The sequence below is a fragment of the Neltuma alba genome, unplaced genomic scaffold (genome assembly GCF_004799145.2).
Source record: "Neltuma alba isolate B1F8T4 unplaced genomic scaffold, ASM479914v2 tig00012148_pilon, whole genome shotgun sequence".
Classification (NCBI taxonomy): domain Eukaryota; kingdom Viridiplantae; phylum Streptophyta; class Magnoliopsida; order Fabales; family Fabaceae; genus Neltuma; species Neltuma alba.
The window spans coordinates 587,065-605,435 of record NW_021636697.1 but is presented as its reverse complement, the minus strand read 5'-3'; the positions used below and the strand labels follow the sequence as shown (position 1 = coordinate 605,435).

The following is an 18,371-nucleotide window of genomic DNA, read 5'->3' as shown; positions in this document are numbered from 1 at the left end:
TTTCTTAGTTTCAATTTTTTTTATTGGCTATAATCGTGATTTTTCTTTTTTTTATATTATAATGTTTTTGGCCAAATTTTCATGTGATAATGTTTAAAGAAAAAACATGTTAGTTAAATTCAATTAAAAGAATTAAAACTAAAATTAGGCTTTTTAATTATGAAGGGCATTTTGGTCTTTTAACAACATTTAGAAATCCCCAATTAGGCCTCTTGGCCTAATTAAGAATTTGTTAAAAGTGTAGGCTTAAATTAGAATTTTGCTATTTCAAATGGATTTAATTGGAATTTTCCCAATTTAATTCTTCTTTCAATATTAACTTTTTAAGAAAAAATAAAACGCAATTAAAATAACAGTGTGATTTGAAATCTCGCGAAAATCTCAGTGAAGTGGTATAAAATAAAATTCATCCCGACTTAAAAATAAGAAAGGTCCGCTATATGCAATACTAGTGATGATGGCAAAAGAGCACTCTCACCCACATTACTAACGCTTTATTATGCTATGATGACAAATCATCCCACCCTACAATTTGATATTTAACTGTTCTAGAAGCATGCATGCAACATTATAGAGTCCACTATTAGCAAAACCTTTTATATTATACAGTTAACCTTACATTATATACTACCTTCAGCCTTAATTATAAAATCTCGTTTATAGTTTATAAATAAAGTCTTATGATTAAAATCAGAGATAATATATGAGTAACAAAGTGCTTCCTCACAACATGGGCAATGCTAAATTACCAACCCTTTTGGTTAGCGTTGAGAGTTGAGCAATTTTTAAAGGCTAAGATGATAATGTTTGAATTAGGGAGGCTGCAAGAAAATGATAAGCATGCTAGCCTTAGAGACTACTTTTGAGGGAAAAAGAAACGGAGAAGATAAGAAGACCGTGTTTGTGTGTGTTTTAATGTTATCACATAGCATCCCTTTATTCTCCACCAGAGTGGTATTTGGTGCTTCGTTCTTGTCGTTTAGGATCATATTGAAAGCACTTTGTCTTCCACATTTAATTATTTTATTATGCCAACCTAATCCCTCATTTCCAGCCTCATTTATTAATCTTTTATGCATAGCTAGGCATGCTTCCTAGTTTTCTTTCCACACCCTTTTTAATTTGGCTCATAATTATTATAAAAACTGGTCTCCTTACTCGTTATAATAAAAGAATTTTGTATTCTATGATCACCTCTTTTAAGAAAATATTTCTAAATTACATTAGATGATCCTCCATTATCTTAAGACTACAGTACTTATCGAAACATGCACTACGACTTTTTGGGGGGAAAAACGACTGGAAATATTCTTCCATACATTGCACAAAGTTCAAAAGATTAAGCCTTGATATTCATGATTTGTGAATAGTGCAACACGCTATACATTTTATGATTTTATTGTATATATATCAATTGATAAATTGCAGTTATATTTGTTTTGATTAAAATAGAATTCAATTTGTTGTTTATATAATCATATGAGTACTAAATATTTGAATAGTTCTGTGAACATGAAAATAAAGTGCGCAAGATGCTTTTAATGGTGCTTTACATTTTTGTAGGCAAAAAAAAAATGCTTTACATTTTGCAGAAAATAATGGAAATTGGTATCATCTTTGAGAGTGTATTCGTCATATTTTAACTTGGAAGAGATTCGTGTGCATTTTGGTCATAATGATAAAAGTTGCTGTCTAAGTTAAGCATATGATTGAAAGAGTGAGAGATTAATTTACTCTCCAGTTATGATATCTTTTTGAGTCTTTAGCAAGTATGCAAGAGTATATGTTTCTTCTATTCTAAGTTAAATCACCGGAAAAAACTGTTACAAATATGATTTCTTAACTATTAATTATTGAGATAAATAAATATCTAACTGAATTAATTTTAATACCTACTATCTATATTTGAATAATATTATTGTAATATTTCTAGTTTCAAAATAAATGAATTGTTTTGACCCTATGATGCTAGTGTGTGTGTGTGTGTGTGTGTGTTGATGGAAAAGTATTGTGTTTTCCCATGCATGCAGAGCGTCTAACATAAGTTATAAATTATACTGCTTAATTATGACATATGAAACAATAACAATTTGGCCCTCTTCAATTTTTATATATTTTATTTTGATGATATTAATATCGGTAAATTAATGGCATGCCAAAAATAAAACTAACAGGGCTTCTTTTTCTGTAATTTGGGTAAATGAGAGAATAAGATTTGTTGTAAAGCATAATGAAGGAGTAGCCCAATAATTTGCAGAAAGGTCAAAGCTCAAGCATTTTATATATCAACCCACTACCTTAAAAACAGTACTTTCATTAGTGCCCCAAAACAAAAGCAAAGTGCTTTCCTTTACCTTTTCCCTGTGGCTTAATTTATTAGTAAATTGCACTAAACAGCTTGCACAAGTGTCATTGTGTCGATTTCAAAGCCCTCCCTTTGGGGTTTGCTTCCCTTTGGGAAATATTATACATACGAAACATCCATCTATCCACTGATCACTCTTCTGCTTCTCTCGTTTCAGAGCTTTATTCCATTTCATGCCTCTCAATATGATGCCTCTGATCACCATCAACAAGTTCAGCTTTTTCTTCTTCCTCCTCATTTCTGCATCACTTTTCTCCACTACTACTTTTGCAGGTTCGTATCTTTCTTTCAATTTGCAGCTTTTGGTTCTGATCAGCCTCTGACGATCCCATTCTCACACACATGCTTGCACTGCTAAAAGCAAGGTGGATATATATACAAGTCAAAAAAAAATTCCTCATAACTGATACAAACAATGTGGAATTTTACCTTATCGAATGCATATACGTGCATATTAATTAAGCTTTGGTTAGCTTTACTTGGCTTGCGGAAAATTTATGAGTTTTTTATTGCTTTATCATATTCCTTCTTTTGCTTAATTATAGTTTTTGATATGTGTGTGTATGAGAGAGAGAGAGGGAGAGAGGCCTATGTGGGTGAGCTTAATGCATTAAAATTGCAGGAAGAGGATCCAAGTTTGTCAGTAAGTCGGATGCAGAATATCATGTCGAAGAGGTATGTATGTCTGAGAACTATATATTATCTATAGTTGCAATTCCTTTTGCTCAATTTTGTCTCATCACCTTAATGCTTTCTCTTTTTATTAATATGTGCATACGACGTATATACATAGCTTTCATTTTTGAAAGGCTATAGAAACACTTGGCTTCTCAATTATTTTTAGTTCTAGCATAATGCATTTTGTATGAAAGATTATATATATAGAACTCAAGAGTGGTATAATTTTGAAGTTCCTGTGCCGTGCGTAATTCATGAAGACATTTCAAGGTATAGTGGTGAAGTTTGCTGTATTTATCAACACACACACACACACACACACACACACACTGCCCTTTTCCTTTTTTTACTTTGAGGAATATGTTAATATCTGTATTCATATCTGCACACATATATTTGACGTGGCAGGGAAGATGGAAGAACAAAGAAGAAATAGCAGTCAACCACGAAAGGCTTCTCTGGGGAGATTATGGAAGATACGATCCATCCCCAAATTTCTATAGGCCTCGCCACAAGATGATTCCTAATTAAATCTCCATTGCCATCTCCTCTCTCTATATATATAATAATCGTCCAATTTGGGACCTTAATGTGTGAGAATACGCAGTTTGGAACATATATATGGTTACATATATAGATATATATAGGTTATATGTGTGTGTGTCTATGTGTAATGTGGAAGGCGCAGTTTGGAACATGTCCACATTAGTTACTTGCTGCACGAGCTTTACTCTTTTCATCCTCATCTTATATTTGTGTACTACACACACACACCCCCCCGCTAAACTTATACAAAATTGACGGGGAATTATCATATATTTTTCATGTATTAGAGTAAATTATTTGGCATGGCTTTTTTTTTTTTTTTAATAATGATTTGTCGGAGAAGCCCCAAACTGCATTTTGATCCAAAAAGCTAGTTAGATGGAAAAAGCTTGGATTTATGGTAGAGACAAATGAGTTTTTAGTTCAATAGTTAGGTTAAGTGAAAAACAAAAGATTGACTTAAATTGTTTTTAGTTACAATTACCCTTATTTCTTTTTTTTTGAAATGACGTCAATTAGTCTTTTTATTTTTTAAGTATGCGGATCATTTAAACTAAAAGAGTTGTTGTCTTAATTTTTTCCTCACATGGAGATGAGCAATTAATTTTTTTAGACTTGATTATAATTTTGTATGGAGTTTGAAGCTATAAGAGAGAGAAAATTGATTGGGGGGGCAAAAGACTCATACATACCCATTTGGCCACTTTCACTCTGTATTATTATTTTTTCATTGGACCCTTCCCCACATCTCCTTTTTTTGGGTCTAATACGTGTAAATAGAAAAATATCACAAATAACAACAATTTTTTTGTAGGAATTCTTGATTTGAAATTTTACAATTCAAGTGGTTTTTTTTTTGGGTGAGATTTTCGCTATATAAATCCTCAGACAATATACATGCGTGCGTGTATTGAAAGATATTTTTTGCCCCTTTTTTTGGTAGACGCACACATCTTAAATGAAGCCTAATTTGGGTCAAGTGATGTTAATCGGCCCAATAAATTTCAGCCCATTAGCCCACAATATAAGTTGCCTTACTGGACCATCCGGCCCATTAATACAATGATGCAAAGGAGCGTTCTTTCTCATTTGACAATAAGTTTATGTTTTCCTGGATTGAAAAAAAAAAAAAAAGGAAGTTAGTTTTCATCTTCTGTTTAACTTATCAAGTTTAAATTATGTATAATTTGTTGGCAGAAGAGGTTTAAATTGTGTTTTATAATTTGTGTAAATCAAACTCATGGCAAACCCAACCATACGTTACAGTTTTTTGGTAGTGGTCAACGACTGCATTTTTCCCCCCACAAATATCGGTTCAATATATCCGAATTGTTATTTTGAACAAAAATCAAGCATAAATTGTTGAGAAAAGATATTTTTAGAGGCAGAAGGACAAGATTATCCCCATGATCTCCATCACTTCATTGACGGATAAAACCTTCGTACATTTTTAAGATTGAAAATCCATTCCTTGGACGTTACCGTGTCTTCTCACAACACAACTCTATTTTATCGATGTTTGATGTCAAAACCCCCACTGTTTTAAAAATTATTCACATAATAATTTGACTGGGCCACCACTCCACGTTCCCAGTTTTCAATAATGAGTTAATATCTCACTTTTTTTGCCAACCAATTTTAATATCTCCTTTTTTTTTCGAACTACAATATCTAGTTATTATCTACATATAAAATCATATTGACAGCAATCATTGCGTTTTTTTTTCCAAAAAAAAAAAGATGAAACTATCCGTTTAAGGCTTAACTTAAATTTAGGCTAAAATATACATTTGGTTCTTTAATTTTATGTAAGGTTTCAATTTGGTCTGTTAATTTTTAAAAGTATATTTTTGATCTTTTAACCTTAAAATTGTTAGTCTTAAATGATAATTTTTTTGTAATAATTATAGTTGTTTTGAATATTAAACTTAATATGTTAGTATTTATTAATATTTTATCAGCATTCAAAAGCTCAATATTATCATTTTTTGTTTACAGTTTTAAGGTTAGAGGACTAAAAATTTATTTTTTAAAGTTAAAGAATCAAAATAAAACCTTATGTAATATTAGAATACGAAAAATATTCTTTAGTCTTTAAATTTAAATAAAAAAAAATTTTTTGGCCACCGGGTGAGGGGGTGCGGAGAGACGGGGAAGATATGCACTGGGATGCCTATAATGAAAGAATCGTCTTATTGAGAACAAATAATTTTATTTTCAGGTTATTTTGATATAAATTTTTATTTATATGCTATGCGGATCTGTTATACTCCTCCGGTCCTTAATATAAGACCCATTTAACTAATTTGATTAGATTAAGGAAGTTAGTTAAATTAGTTAATTATAAGAAAAGTGACACATTTTTCCTAAAACACCATAATCATCTTTTTTATACCCCCTTTCCCTCTTCTATTTGATTATGGTTGAGGGAGTATCTATAGGGATAATTTAGAGAAAATTGATAAATATGAGAAATGGGTCTTATATTTATGACCAAAACCAACTCAAGAATTGGATCCTATATTAAGGACCGGAGGAGTATTAATTATATAATGAAATATAAAATATTCAGCGTTCTTGAATATTGAATTCGTCATTAGTTAATGCTTTCATGGCATGATTTCTATAATGAGTATGATTATAACTGTAACTCTAGCTTATCTGATGAATTTGATCAAATATCTTTTTACCAGTAGCAGTCAAATATTATTTATTATTTGATCATTATTACGTAATTATACATAATATGGTGTTTTGGTTTGTGCATATTATAAAATTTAACTTTAAGTAACGTATGTGGATTAATTAATATTATCCAATATCGAATGATTGTATTAAATAATTATGAGGGTAAAACAATCGCAATTATAAATCTGAACAATAACAAAACCAAACAGACGAAAAAAGCAATATAATACGCGCAGGCGCGCGCACGCCAACTGTTTACGTAAAGGTGTCATTTAGTTACAGTACCCCAACATAAAAATGTGATTAACAGTGTATATTAAATACTCTTTCTATTCTTAATATAAAACTTAATTATTGAGTTAATTTTAGTTTTAAATATAAAATATACTTATCATATTTATCAGTTTTTTTAAATTATTCTTATGGATACTCCATCGACCATAATTAAATAGAAGAGGGATGGGGATATTAAAAAAGATGATTATGATATTTTAAGAAAAATATGTCATATTTTTTTTATAATTAATTAACTTGCCTAACTTCTTTAATCTAATCAAATTAGTTAAATAGGTCTTACACTACTTCCGGTTTTTAATATAAGACCCTGTTTGACTTTTATTTTAATCCTAAATATAAGATTTCAATCTACTTTGTTTCTCATATTTATACTTTTTTTTAAAGTAACCCTTCTAACAATAATAGTTTTAGTCAATACACTTGATTAGTAAGGATATTTTATGAAAGACAACACCTATTTAGGACAAATAACTAACTCAACTTGTTTCCTTAATCTCCTCAAATTAGTCAACTGGCTCTTATAATTAGGGTCGGAGGTAGTATTAAAGACCAGAGGAGTATGATAATTGATGTCAACACTTTTGTATCACAGCATTTATAAAAAAGAGAATGACAAAAAAAGAAGTTAAAAATCAGTAAGTCCCAAATTAGATTTGATAATAATATTTTATTTGGTGTTGATAATACTCAATTTGTAATTGATAAAAAAAAATTATTAACATTTTTTTTATATTTATAAACGTTCAGTCTTTTTTAGTCATTTTATTCTTTATAAAATATCTCCAGAAATAATTTTTCAGCGATATAAGCGCGCACAGAAACAAACATTAACTTAAAAATATTTTAAAATGTCTATTTCGCTGAAGTGTCGTGTGTGACTATTAGAAAGGAATGGCACCGCTTGAGAGCGACCGAGATGGAGTTGGCCGCTCATAGAGGTCGCTTTCCAAAAGACGATGATACCCTCGAGTCCCCCGGCTCAGATGCAGCAGAAGAAGGGCATGTTGGGGAAAAGCAGTGGTGCCGTGTGACAAGAAGAACACGCGGGCGTTGTGGACCCACGAGAAGGCATATTTAGGTTCACACTGACATGTTCGCACCTCCGACTTTCCATTTGCGTGCACGACTCTGCGTTTCGCTCACTCCCTTTTAGCAATTACTAAATCAATTCGAACTGGTATAAGTAATTGAAGCACTAAACGGCCCCAAACAAAAAATTGAAGCACTAATTACTTAAATAAATAGTCGAAGGAGGACTTAACTTTAGTCCTAACTTTTATATACTACTTTCGGTCTTAATATAAAAATTTATTTGACTTTTATTTTAGTTCTAAGTATAAAATTTTAATCTATTTTGTCTCTCATATTTATTTATTTATTTTTGAAATGGTTCTTATAATAATAATAGTTCTAACCAATACATTTGATTAATAAAGATGTTTTAAAAAAGATAATATTTATTTATTATAAATAACTAACTTTTTTTAATCCATTTAAATTAGTTAGCTAGTTTTTATATTAAGTATTAGAATAATATTATATGAATCTAATGGATAAGGGTTTTTTTTTTATGGTGGTGGAGAAGGGTTTGTTTTCTTTTCTTTTCGTTTTTTTAATGTCTGTACTCTGTATATCTATTGATTATAAGACATTCACTGCTCTCCATGAAAACCTCACTGTCCTTAAGTAATCTGAAAACATGAGCAAGAATTCATGTTAAAATAATTTTTAACACCTATATAATATTTAATGCTACTCGCTAATACAAATTTAAGCATGATTAAGAATAGTCTAACTAAAAAATTAATTCACAGATCCCTATAATTTCACTTGGCTTTTATTACCTATGTGCTTTTTTTTTTTTTATCACTCAAATGAAATTATAGGAATCTAATTAAAACTCACAGGAAACTATATTAATATGATACAAAGAAAATAAAACTACATACACTTAAATAAAATTAAGTGAGACCATGAGGATGTAATAAAAATAAAAAAATTACATAGACCTTGTTAAAAATCAGGTGAAGACTATATTAATTTTTCTATGGCTTTTTTATGTTCTGTTTTTTCAAAAGAAAATTTGAAACTAATGTTAAGGTTTTTTTTTTTTTCCAATTCGAGTCCATCCGTGTAAAATAATTTTTATATCGTAACATTACCAATTTAAAACCATAATTTAATAAATTAGTCTTTTCATGTTAGAGTTGTTTGGCTCAACTGATGATATCAAACACTTTTTAAAGTCTTAATTTGAATAAAAATTATAAGTCCAACCTTTTGTAAATACTACATCGGTTATTACTATAAAAATTAGTTTGATATTCAGTTTAGTTATAAATATAAAACCATAATCTACTTTATTTGTTATATTTTTTTAAAAGATAGTCTTGTATTAGTTGCGCACGTTGAATGTTCTATCAAATGGTAGTTCTAACCAATACTACCTCCGGTCTTTTAATATAAGACCTAGTTTAACATTCAATTTGTTGTTAATTATAATATCCCAATTCACTTTGCCTATCATATTTATCCATTTTTCCTAAGACAGTACTTGTTGTAGTTACGCGTGTTAAATTTTTCATTAAATGATAGTTCTAACTATTATATATGATTAACAATGGTATTTTAAGCAATATTTATTTATTACAAATAACTAATTTTTTCAATCTACCGAAATTAGTCAATTAGTTTTTATATTAAGAATTGGATGTGATATACATGAGAGTATTCTATAGAAGATAATACATATTTATTATAAATAAAAAGGCATCTTTCTAATTATCTTCATTCTTCACAGTAAATATTGCGTATGTAGTTATGTAGCTTTGGAAAATATAACAAACGAAAGTAGTGCGAAAGAAACAAGCTAAGCATTCCTAATCATTTACGTGACAGATGAAAGCAACAGGAGAATTGAATCATATGTATAAAAAATAGATTGCAGGTATGATGGAAGAAATTATGATGAATGGCTTTTGGACACCTGTGTATTGTAATTATGCTGCTATTCCATATTCCATGTGGTTTTTTGACTTGCAGAATTTGCAACCCGTGATTTCTCCATCATTCATCTGGAACCAATGATGTATTCCCCAATTCAACTTAATTTCAATCATTCTCCCCATCTATTTCTATTACTTTGAAAAATGGTTCCTCTCTTGTTTGATTATGAGAACGATTATTTCTATGGTCAGCTTAATTATATTAAATAGCCCATAGTTTTCTCGTTCATCCTTATTTTATTATTTTTTTATACGGAAAAAATTAAGAACTCAAGATTTGCATGTACAAGTGTCTTGGATCTCTCTCTCAAAATCTCAACGGGATGATTTGTCCCTACCTTTTTTTTGTGTGCCCCCAAATGTTACTTGTAGACACACACACACACACACACACTTCGATGTATGATTTCTTCATCTCAAAATTATAGTTATTCCAATGCTAAAGTACGAGTAGATACATTAAGGTGAGCTTAGATGGAGCGGAGTATAATAAAAAAGCGTTCAGATTTGAGATTATATTGACGTAAGAAAAAATATTAATAAGTAGGCTAATAAATTATAACAAATGAGATGGAAGACGCTGTGTGTATATATAAATATTTTTTTTCTATACACGAATATCTTTTTATTAAAAATAATCTTGTTCGAGGTATCATTTTGATACTGAATGTATATGCTTTGTCTTATTGGTGTTACGTAGATATTTCATATCACCATGTTTTGTGTTTCTAAACTATTGGAATTATAGGATCCTAATTATCAGGCGAGAGCAAATGCATAAACTGGGCTCCAAAAAGAAAGCCTGAAGAAACACCAGAAGTGAGAAAAAAATGCACAAGCACATAATAATTATTGTAAAAACTGATTGAATAAATTTATTTTTCAGTATTTAATCCGTAGATGATATTGATCAATGGTAGTTATATAATCAAACATATAATTTCCTAGAGTTAAATTATATATATTGATTTAAATATATCCTTGTCTTTTATTCAACATATTAATGTATGATGAAATACAAAAAATGTAATGAATTAGAACGTAACTACATTTACATACGTGCTATGGGGCTTGTGACTGTTCATGGACAGAAGTTTGAGATATAAGTAATTTAAGGGGGTGAAAAAAGAATCTAAAAATTACAAGAAAGGAATTTATCAGAGAGAATAATGCCTTTTTGTTTTTCTTGAAGCATCTCTCATGAAAATATTAATTTTTAGGATTCTTTCGTGAGCTTTTTTTCTCATCAGGAATGCCGAAGCATGGAATGCGTAGTGCCCACTCCGAGTACAGCACAAGACATTGGCCCCTCTAACCTTTTACCCCACCAATATTCCCCCCTTCCCCCTTCCTCCCTTTCACACACCTTTTTTCAATTAAAAAAAACTAATGTTATTTATTAATACATTTAAGTGATGTAAGATCGTTAATGATGGTTAATAATTCCTTTTAAAATTACAAATATTAAAAATGATGGTTAATAATGACTTTTATAATTAAAAATGAACTGCATAAACTAAAATTAGAGAGCCAAAAGACAGAAGACAGAGAAAGGATGCATAGGCAATAATATCCATAAACAGAAAATCTGAAAATACCTGCAATTTGTTGAAAGAAAATTTTGTAGGGCCATTAATTTATTAAATTATATTTAATGAATTTCCATATTTTAAGGGTCCACACTCCGCATGCATCAGCACAGCAACAGCCCAGAGGAGATGCGGAAAGGTGTCAACTCTTTTTTTGTTTATACCGCGAAATAGAAATACTATATATAATGGGAAATATATATACACATATATATAATATGAGTAAATTAATGAGGAAAGAACTTTAATCCGACGTGGCACAAATTCGCATGCCGCGCGTCACTTAACTCCGTCACAGTCATCTACCCCACTGGGGAGAACTGCGCTGCGGACACTATGTAACGGGGTTAAGTCCACCGTCCGAAGGCATCCCCCACTTCCTCGTCTTCATCTCTCTTCCCTCTTCTGCAGCAACAAACATCACTTGCCCACACTCTCGCTCTTCATCCCTCCCTCTTCCTCTCTCTAGAATCTCGCTTTACAACTCCAAGGGCGAGCTGGCGGGCTTGATTTCGGGAAAGGTATGGCTTGATCACGTGTGGTTCGATCATAGTGTTTTTGTATACGGAGATTCATATTGCGATGACAATATGTGGGAGATTTTTTTTTTTTTTTTCCTGGATACAACAATATGGGGGATATTATAGAGGGCTTTCTTTGTTTAATAGACTATTATTGTTAGTTTTATGGAAACTTCGGTGGTTTTGACTGAAGTTCCGTTATTTTTGCATTAATTTCGGATCGTTATGACTTTTCAGTGTGGTGATTTTTTTCCTCCTAATTTTGGCCTGTTTGTTGTTCTAGATTTATACTCACTCTCAGTTCATCTATGAGTATCAGATTTCATCATTTTCTCGGCGCTTATCTTCATTTTTCACGGATTTTTTTAGTTGATGCTGTTGAAGTCCTGCGATTTGTTTGTTAGATTATTTGCGGTTGGTGCCATCACTGATTATGAGAGTAGAATAAGATTATGGGGTGTGTTTCTGTTTCTGTAGAAGTCACACTATTGAACTGTTTGTGTTAATTTTGCTGGCGGCCTTCTTTTTGACTTAAGATTGCTGTTGCAATTGTGATTACTTGTATTCATTTTTTTTTTGTTTGCAAGAAAAATTCTTGAAACCTAAAATCATATGGATTTCGATGAATTATCTCTGCAGTAGATTGTCCTCAGTCTCTCCCCATTTTCCATGCTCTTCTGATTTTGAGCTCCTTTTTTGGAGTCTATATCTTGAGATTTTCTTTCTAACTCTTTTGGATGCTGTAATCTGCAATGGCCTCTGAGTTGAGTGAAGTGTATGTCAAAGAAACAACGGATTTCAGTTGTATGATAGAGATGTCAAAATCTTTATGAACTTGTTTATTTTTTCCGAGTGTACTTACAAGTGTTACTTCGTTGATAATCTCAACTGATGATATACCCTTTTCACTAACATTGCAGGCGAACAACTGTATTGACCGGTTAATGGTGCATATTTGTAATTGAAGATGTAATTGATGGTTGTGTTAATATAACGAGCCAGAAACTGTTGTGTATTCAAGGATGGGTGCTTCTTGTTGTGTGGCTGCCAGAGATAAAACCATACAAAGTGGATCAGCTAATGAAATTTTGCATAGGAACATCCGCTACTCTCCAACATGGAGCTTTCGCTGGGATCATCGAGGGCGTGTAGCTGGTGAAGATACTTCTATAAATTGGTTTTCTGATGGTATTAGCCGGAATGAGGGATCAGAAAATAAGAATGAATCAACATATGCATCAGAGGATGGGAGCCCTTCACAGAATTATCAGAGGCATAGATGGCAGAAATCACCAATTTCTGAAGGAACTCCTGGACAGGCGAGGACATCAACTTCAGGTAACTTCCATTGAGCCCGCTCTTTCATATTATTCTATAAACATTTATCATAGATATGAGATCTGTGGACACTATTGAATTTTTTTAACTAAGATACAAATCCTCCATTTTAATTTGCATGGTTTTGTCTGAAGTGATGTTTTACTCTTAAAGATACCTTATTCAAAGCAGATTTTGAAGTTCGTAGTTAGACACAAATCAATGACAAGTGTCTAAGTTTACCATGGTAAGACATCATATGGGCAAGATGATATGAGATCTGTTCTAAGCTTCATTATGTTGGTATTCTGATGCGTCCCCTAGCACTATAGTGGCCCGAGTTTCTTAAATAATCTGAATCTATGTCCAACAATGGAATAAAAAAAAGCTCTGTTTGCTTCATTAATCCATGTTAAACATTGATAATATCGCTGATGGCAGTTGTTAAAGTAATTAAAAAAAAATGCAGACATGTTGGAGCTCTTCCAAACAGTAACTAACTATGGAATAGTCATATTCTTTATTGGAGGTTTAGGAAAAGCTAGATTTTGCTGAAGAATTATTGCTGTGCTGTCTGTCTCATGCGAGACATCTACCCTGCTATAAGTGTCTGTAATCTGATAGTTGTGAATGGTTCACTGTTGAATGCTAAATCTCTTAACTGGCTAATGTATTTTTTTGACATGGTTATTATTTTCACCGCAGAACAATTTGTTTCAAGTAATGCCTCCATGGACGTCAACGTGGATCAGGTGAGCTTACAGTAATGAAGGAACTTCTTGTGTTACACGCTTTTGCTCGCTTGTTGCATGTGATTTGTTTGACAAGGCCTCTATGCATGGATATTTTCAGGTGAGGGGGTTGGCTGAATCACCAATGGTATCATGCCCATCTCCTGCAAAACCATCACTTTCGTTGCCTTCAACTTCACTGTCAGCATCTCCCTTGTCATCTCGAAGTCACCTGCCTCCGTCCACTTCAACCCCTGTAAGGTGGCCATGCCGTTCCCCAGGACACCAGCTACCTTGGCAAGGTTCTGATAGCCAAATGCCAGGGTTTAAGTCACCAAGCAGCTTCTCTATGTCTGAAGAAAGACCAGCATTTCCTTCATGGAGCAATGAATCAGGTAGGTGCTCCCGTGGTGGATCTTCCGATGGTTGGTCTATACCTGGATTTTCTGACCTGATGGGCACTTCCCATAGAGAAAGATGGTCATTTGATAGTGAGTCCTTTGGTTGTAATCGTGAAAGGTTGGTTAGATCCAGTAGCCAGACTGTAACTTCACCTGTTGATTTGCAAGCATGTGGTGTATGCTCAAAGCTTTTATCTGAGAAGTCTTCTTGGAGCACCCAGAAGATAATTGCGAGTAATGACCTTTCAATAGTTGCGGTCCTTATGTGCGGACATGTTTATCATGCTGAATGTTTGGAAAGTATGACACCCGAGATTAACAAGTATGACCCGGCTTGCCCAATTTGCACTTTTGGTGAGCATCAAACTCTTAAGCTGTCAGAAAAAGCTTTGAAAGCTGAAATGGATTTGAAGGCTAGAAACAAGAAATCAAGGAGCCGGGTTGTTGATAGGGATGTTGACGATGATTCTGTTGTGTTCGATCATTTTAGAGGGAGAGGGTGCCAGGGTAAAGGTCCCGGGATGGAATCCAGTTCCAGTGGGAGAAGCTCTTTTGGGAAGCCCTTTTTAAGGCGACACTTTTCATTTGGCTCGAAGGGTTCTTCCAGAACCTTGTTAGATAATCATCCTACAAGAAAGAAAGGCTTCTTTTGGGCAAGATCTAGCAAGGAATAAGCTGTTTGTTGGCTGTTAAGATGTAAGTTGCTCTGTCTCTCTATTTTGTCTGTTATCTTACGCCATATTAGCATAAGGAAATGATGTTTTTCTATTTTACCTTTTGTAGTCAGGGATTGCTTTGCCTCCAGATGTAATTTGATCTGTGTTCCCAGGCAGCAGAAATTCAAATTGAAACCTTAATGTGCCTCATCATGTAGTCTAAATAGTAAAGAGTTTCGCGTGCTATGCATAAGCAATTTTCTGACTTGTATGCGTTATCCTCCTTGTAACCAGATTCCACCCGTCGATCTTCTCTGCAACCTCAGGATTGTGAAAGGGCAAGATGTAATTCATCAATCTCTGATTTTTGAGCATCTTCATATACCGATCTATGATTTCAACTGGAGTGGCTGAAGTTAATTTGTAAAGAAGAAATGTGGAAAGCATACAGAAGGATTCGATGAATATAATGAAGTTAGTGTTTTGGGATCAGGGGTCTTTTTTTCATTGTGTACAGATTAATTTGTTTATTGCATGGATATAATGCATATATCCAGATGATATTTTGTTGTCTATGGGTCTTCTGAATGCTGAAACTGTATGCCATTTGCCTTTTGGGAGTTGCTGGGCAGTGTTAGGCAATACCAATTATTTTGATTGACTTAAAAGTTGGGTGCTTAGTGAAAGAACAGTTTCAGGGTACACTTACACACAATTAGGGCTTTTATTGTTAACAGAATAAGAGTATATTCAGATTACATTGGAAAAGCACTTTCAACAAAAGTTACTAATTTTCCCTTATCAAAAAATCTGTTTTTACTTCCGTGGCGGATGTGGAAAGCTAAATACAAATTTGGTATTTAAACATGTACCGATCCTTTTATGCTAATATTATCACTATTTTGATGTAAATTGTGATTTCATACAAGGAAAAGTCAACTGTTTTGCTCATATAGTTTGACTCAGTGTAAGTTAGTTTTTAAATTTTATCTTGGCGTAATGCAGTTCTTATATATTTAATTCAATTATAATTTTGTTTTTGAATTTTTATTTTATGTAATTTAGTTCTTATAAATCGTTACGATCAAGTCAACACTATGGAGATTATAAAGATTAAGTTGTTTTCAACACTATAAAGGTTAAGTTGTATCGAATGAAAATATTAAAATTGAGTCATAATGAAATTAAAACTATAAGAAACTGAGAGATTAATTTTTTTTAAAAAATTATATAGAACTTTTTATTTTTCATGTTATATTTTTTATCAAATCTAAAATATTCTCGTCACTTAGTACGTAACTAAACTCAATTATTAACCTCGACTTTAAAGTTCAATCAAATAAAGTATTTTTGGGTCCGAAACATCAAAGTGGTTATAACTCGATCCAGTTATCATATTCATAGCCATGAACAATAAGGGTCATTTCTTGAACTCAGGAGGTGCTTGTTTCAACTCCTCACAATCACTTCTACATCCAAACAGAATTCTGATCACATTCGGGGATCATAAAATTACTTTAAAAGTCTAATCCAAACATCCTGATGGACTCGGTACGCATGAAAATTTGCGCTTGGCTTCCCGTGGAGGCGTCGACCCCATAAAATTTGGTGGATAAACCAGCCACTGATGCATAGTAAAGTGACACGTGTCCTCGAGTCTCTTACGTGGCAACATGTGTCTATATCTTCTCTCGTTCCTTCCCCACGTGTACTTCCCAGGTCTGCATGCAAAATCAATCTTCACCGCCATTGATTTTCCTAATTTAGGGAGTGTTTGGATAAGATCAAAACCATGGTTTCAGAAGTGCTTTTACGGTATACGAAACAAATATGTGGAGGAGACTGTCTCAATTTGTGAAAAAGTGCTTCTGAAAAGTGATTTTAAAGGCATCCAAACACCCCTTTAAAAGCAGATCACCTCCCCCGGGGTTGAGACCAGAGTGCTTTTCTCCTACTTGCGAAGCCCCAACATTGGTACGAACGATCGAAATGGCCGAAGCCCAACTACGAGACGAACGTGGTAATCCTATCCAACTCACCGATCAGTACGGTAACCCCGTCAAGTTGACCGACGAGCACGGCAATCCCGTCCACCTCACCGGTGTTGCCACCACCGTTCCTGCCGCCGGATCCCACTACGGCTCTCAAGCCACCGGCACCGCAGGAACCCACAGCACCGGTTTTGGGGCACACGGTGTTGTAACGGGAACGAATACCAGTGGATTTGGCACGTACGGCACAGGGACATACGGTGGGGGAGCAACCCGCGGAACAGGTATCGGTGGCGGTACGACGGTGGGGGATTTGATGAGTGATCACACAAAAAATCATCACACCGGAGAAATTCGTCGCTCCAACAGCTCAAGCTCTAGCTCGGTATGGATATATGTGATTCACTTTAAGCTATCATCCTGAGTTCCTGATCTATATGTATATACACACGCTTTGAACGGCACTCCTTGAATAGGTTTTGGATAAATTACGTTTGCATTAACTTTTACGTTATATATATATTTGGTGTGCGTGTGTTGTGGATGTAATGAGGACTGAAATAGTAGTATTGTTGAAATGAACAGTCAGAGGATGATGGGGAAGGCGGGAGGAGGAAGAAGAAGGGATGGAAGGAGAAAATAAAGGAGAAGCTGCCGGCAGGAGCAGCAGGAGGCACAGAAAGAGAAGAAGGTTTGAATTATCCTCAGAATCACTCGCACGTGAAGACGACAACTACAAGTACTTATACGACAACCATGGCTACTGGTCATGGCCAACTTCCAACTCCGACGACGACCACCGCTAGTGCTGGCGGAAAACACCACGACCCTGCTGGGCATGACCACCATGAGAAGAAGAGCATTATGGAGAAGATCAAAGAGAAGTTGCCTGGCGCTCATCACTGAACCACCCCTTCCTTCTGCTACCTGCTCTTTAGTAACTTTTTCTGCATTGTAATTTCAATTGTGCATGTTTCCTTCCACTCGTTTTTTTATTATGTTAGTTCAGATCAGATTTATGTGTTTCATAAATGGCTACCTATAACTTAAATGTTGTGTGAGCACATAAATGTGTGTGTGTGTCCCCCTCTATCATGTTGCTTTAATGAAAAGGGTATATTTCAATGGTAAGTCTTGTTCATCGAGATTCTTTTAAATTCCATTGAGGAGGGAAAAAATGGAGACCCTGGTTTCTCACCATTATATTTGTAAGTTGAGTAGTGAATCCCTACATAAAAACATCACAGTTTTTAACGAATAATTTTCATAAAAAAACGTTGTTAATATAGCGTTGATCTTTTTTATCTCTCTGACTTCAGATCATTCGATTAACTTAATGTATTTTAAATTAGAGAAAATGACAAATAAAGACTCCTGAATTATCAAAATTATAAGGAGGTCAACTGAATAAGCTAAATTACTATGAGGGATCCGTCTCATATTGCAAACATGAAATCTTAGTGAAATGTCTGAAATGTCTTTTAGTTAAGTTGTGATCTGAAATGTCTCTTAGTTAAGTTGTGATCTGATCTATTGAAATTGTCATACGTTAAAGTGAATTTGTTATTTCCCATAATCAACTTGTT

The 18,371-nt window shown here is 33.5% G+C and overlaps 2 protein-coding genes across 3 annotated transcripts; both read left to right on the top strand.

The window, feature by feature from the left end:
• Positions 1 to 11,584: 11,584 nt before the first annotated feature.
• On the top strand, positions 11,585 to 15,562 carry LOC114723667 (uncharacterized). Of its 2 annotated transcripts, XM_028909890.1 has the most exons (5): positions 11,585 to 11,689; positions 12,610 to 13,027; positions 13,712 to 13,758; positions 13,859 to 14,834; positions 14,922 to 15,562. In XM_028909890.1, the coding sequence occupies exons 2-4, from the start codon at positions 12,712 to 12,714 to the stop codon at positions 14,810 to 14,812; spliced, it is 1,317 nt and encodes a 438-aa protein (XP_028765723.1). In that variant the 5' UTR covers positions 11,585 to 11,689; positions 12,610 to 12,711; the 3' UTR covers positions 14,813 to 14,834; positions 14,922 to 15,562. The 2 variants fall into 2 exon arrangements, with proteins under 2 accessions (XP_028765723.1, XP_028765724.1); XM_028909891.1 differs by lacking the exon at positions 11,585 to 11,689 and having other exon boundaries at positions 11,940 to 13,027; positions 15,089 to 15,562.
• A 1,221-nt stretch (positions 15,563 to 16,783) lies between these two features.
• Positions 16,784 to 17,691, top strand: LOC114723682 (late embryogenesis abundant protein-like). The gene is made up of 2 exons (XM_028909908.1): positions 16,784 to 17,170; positions 17,371 to 17,691. Exons 1-2 carry the CDS (start codon positions 16,784 to 16,786, stop codon positions 17,689 to 17,691), a joined length of 708 nt encoding a protein of 235 aa, XP_028765741.1.
• Positions 17,692 to 18,371: the final 680 nt, after the last annotated feature.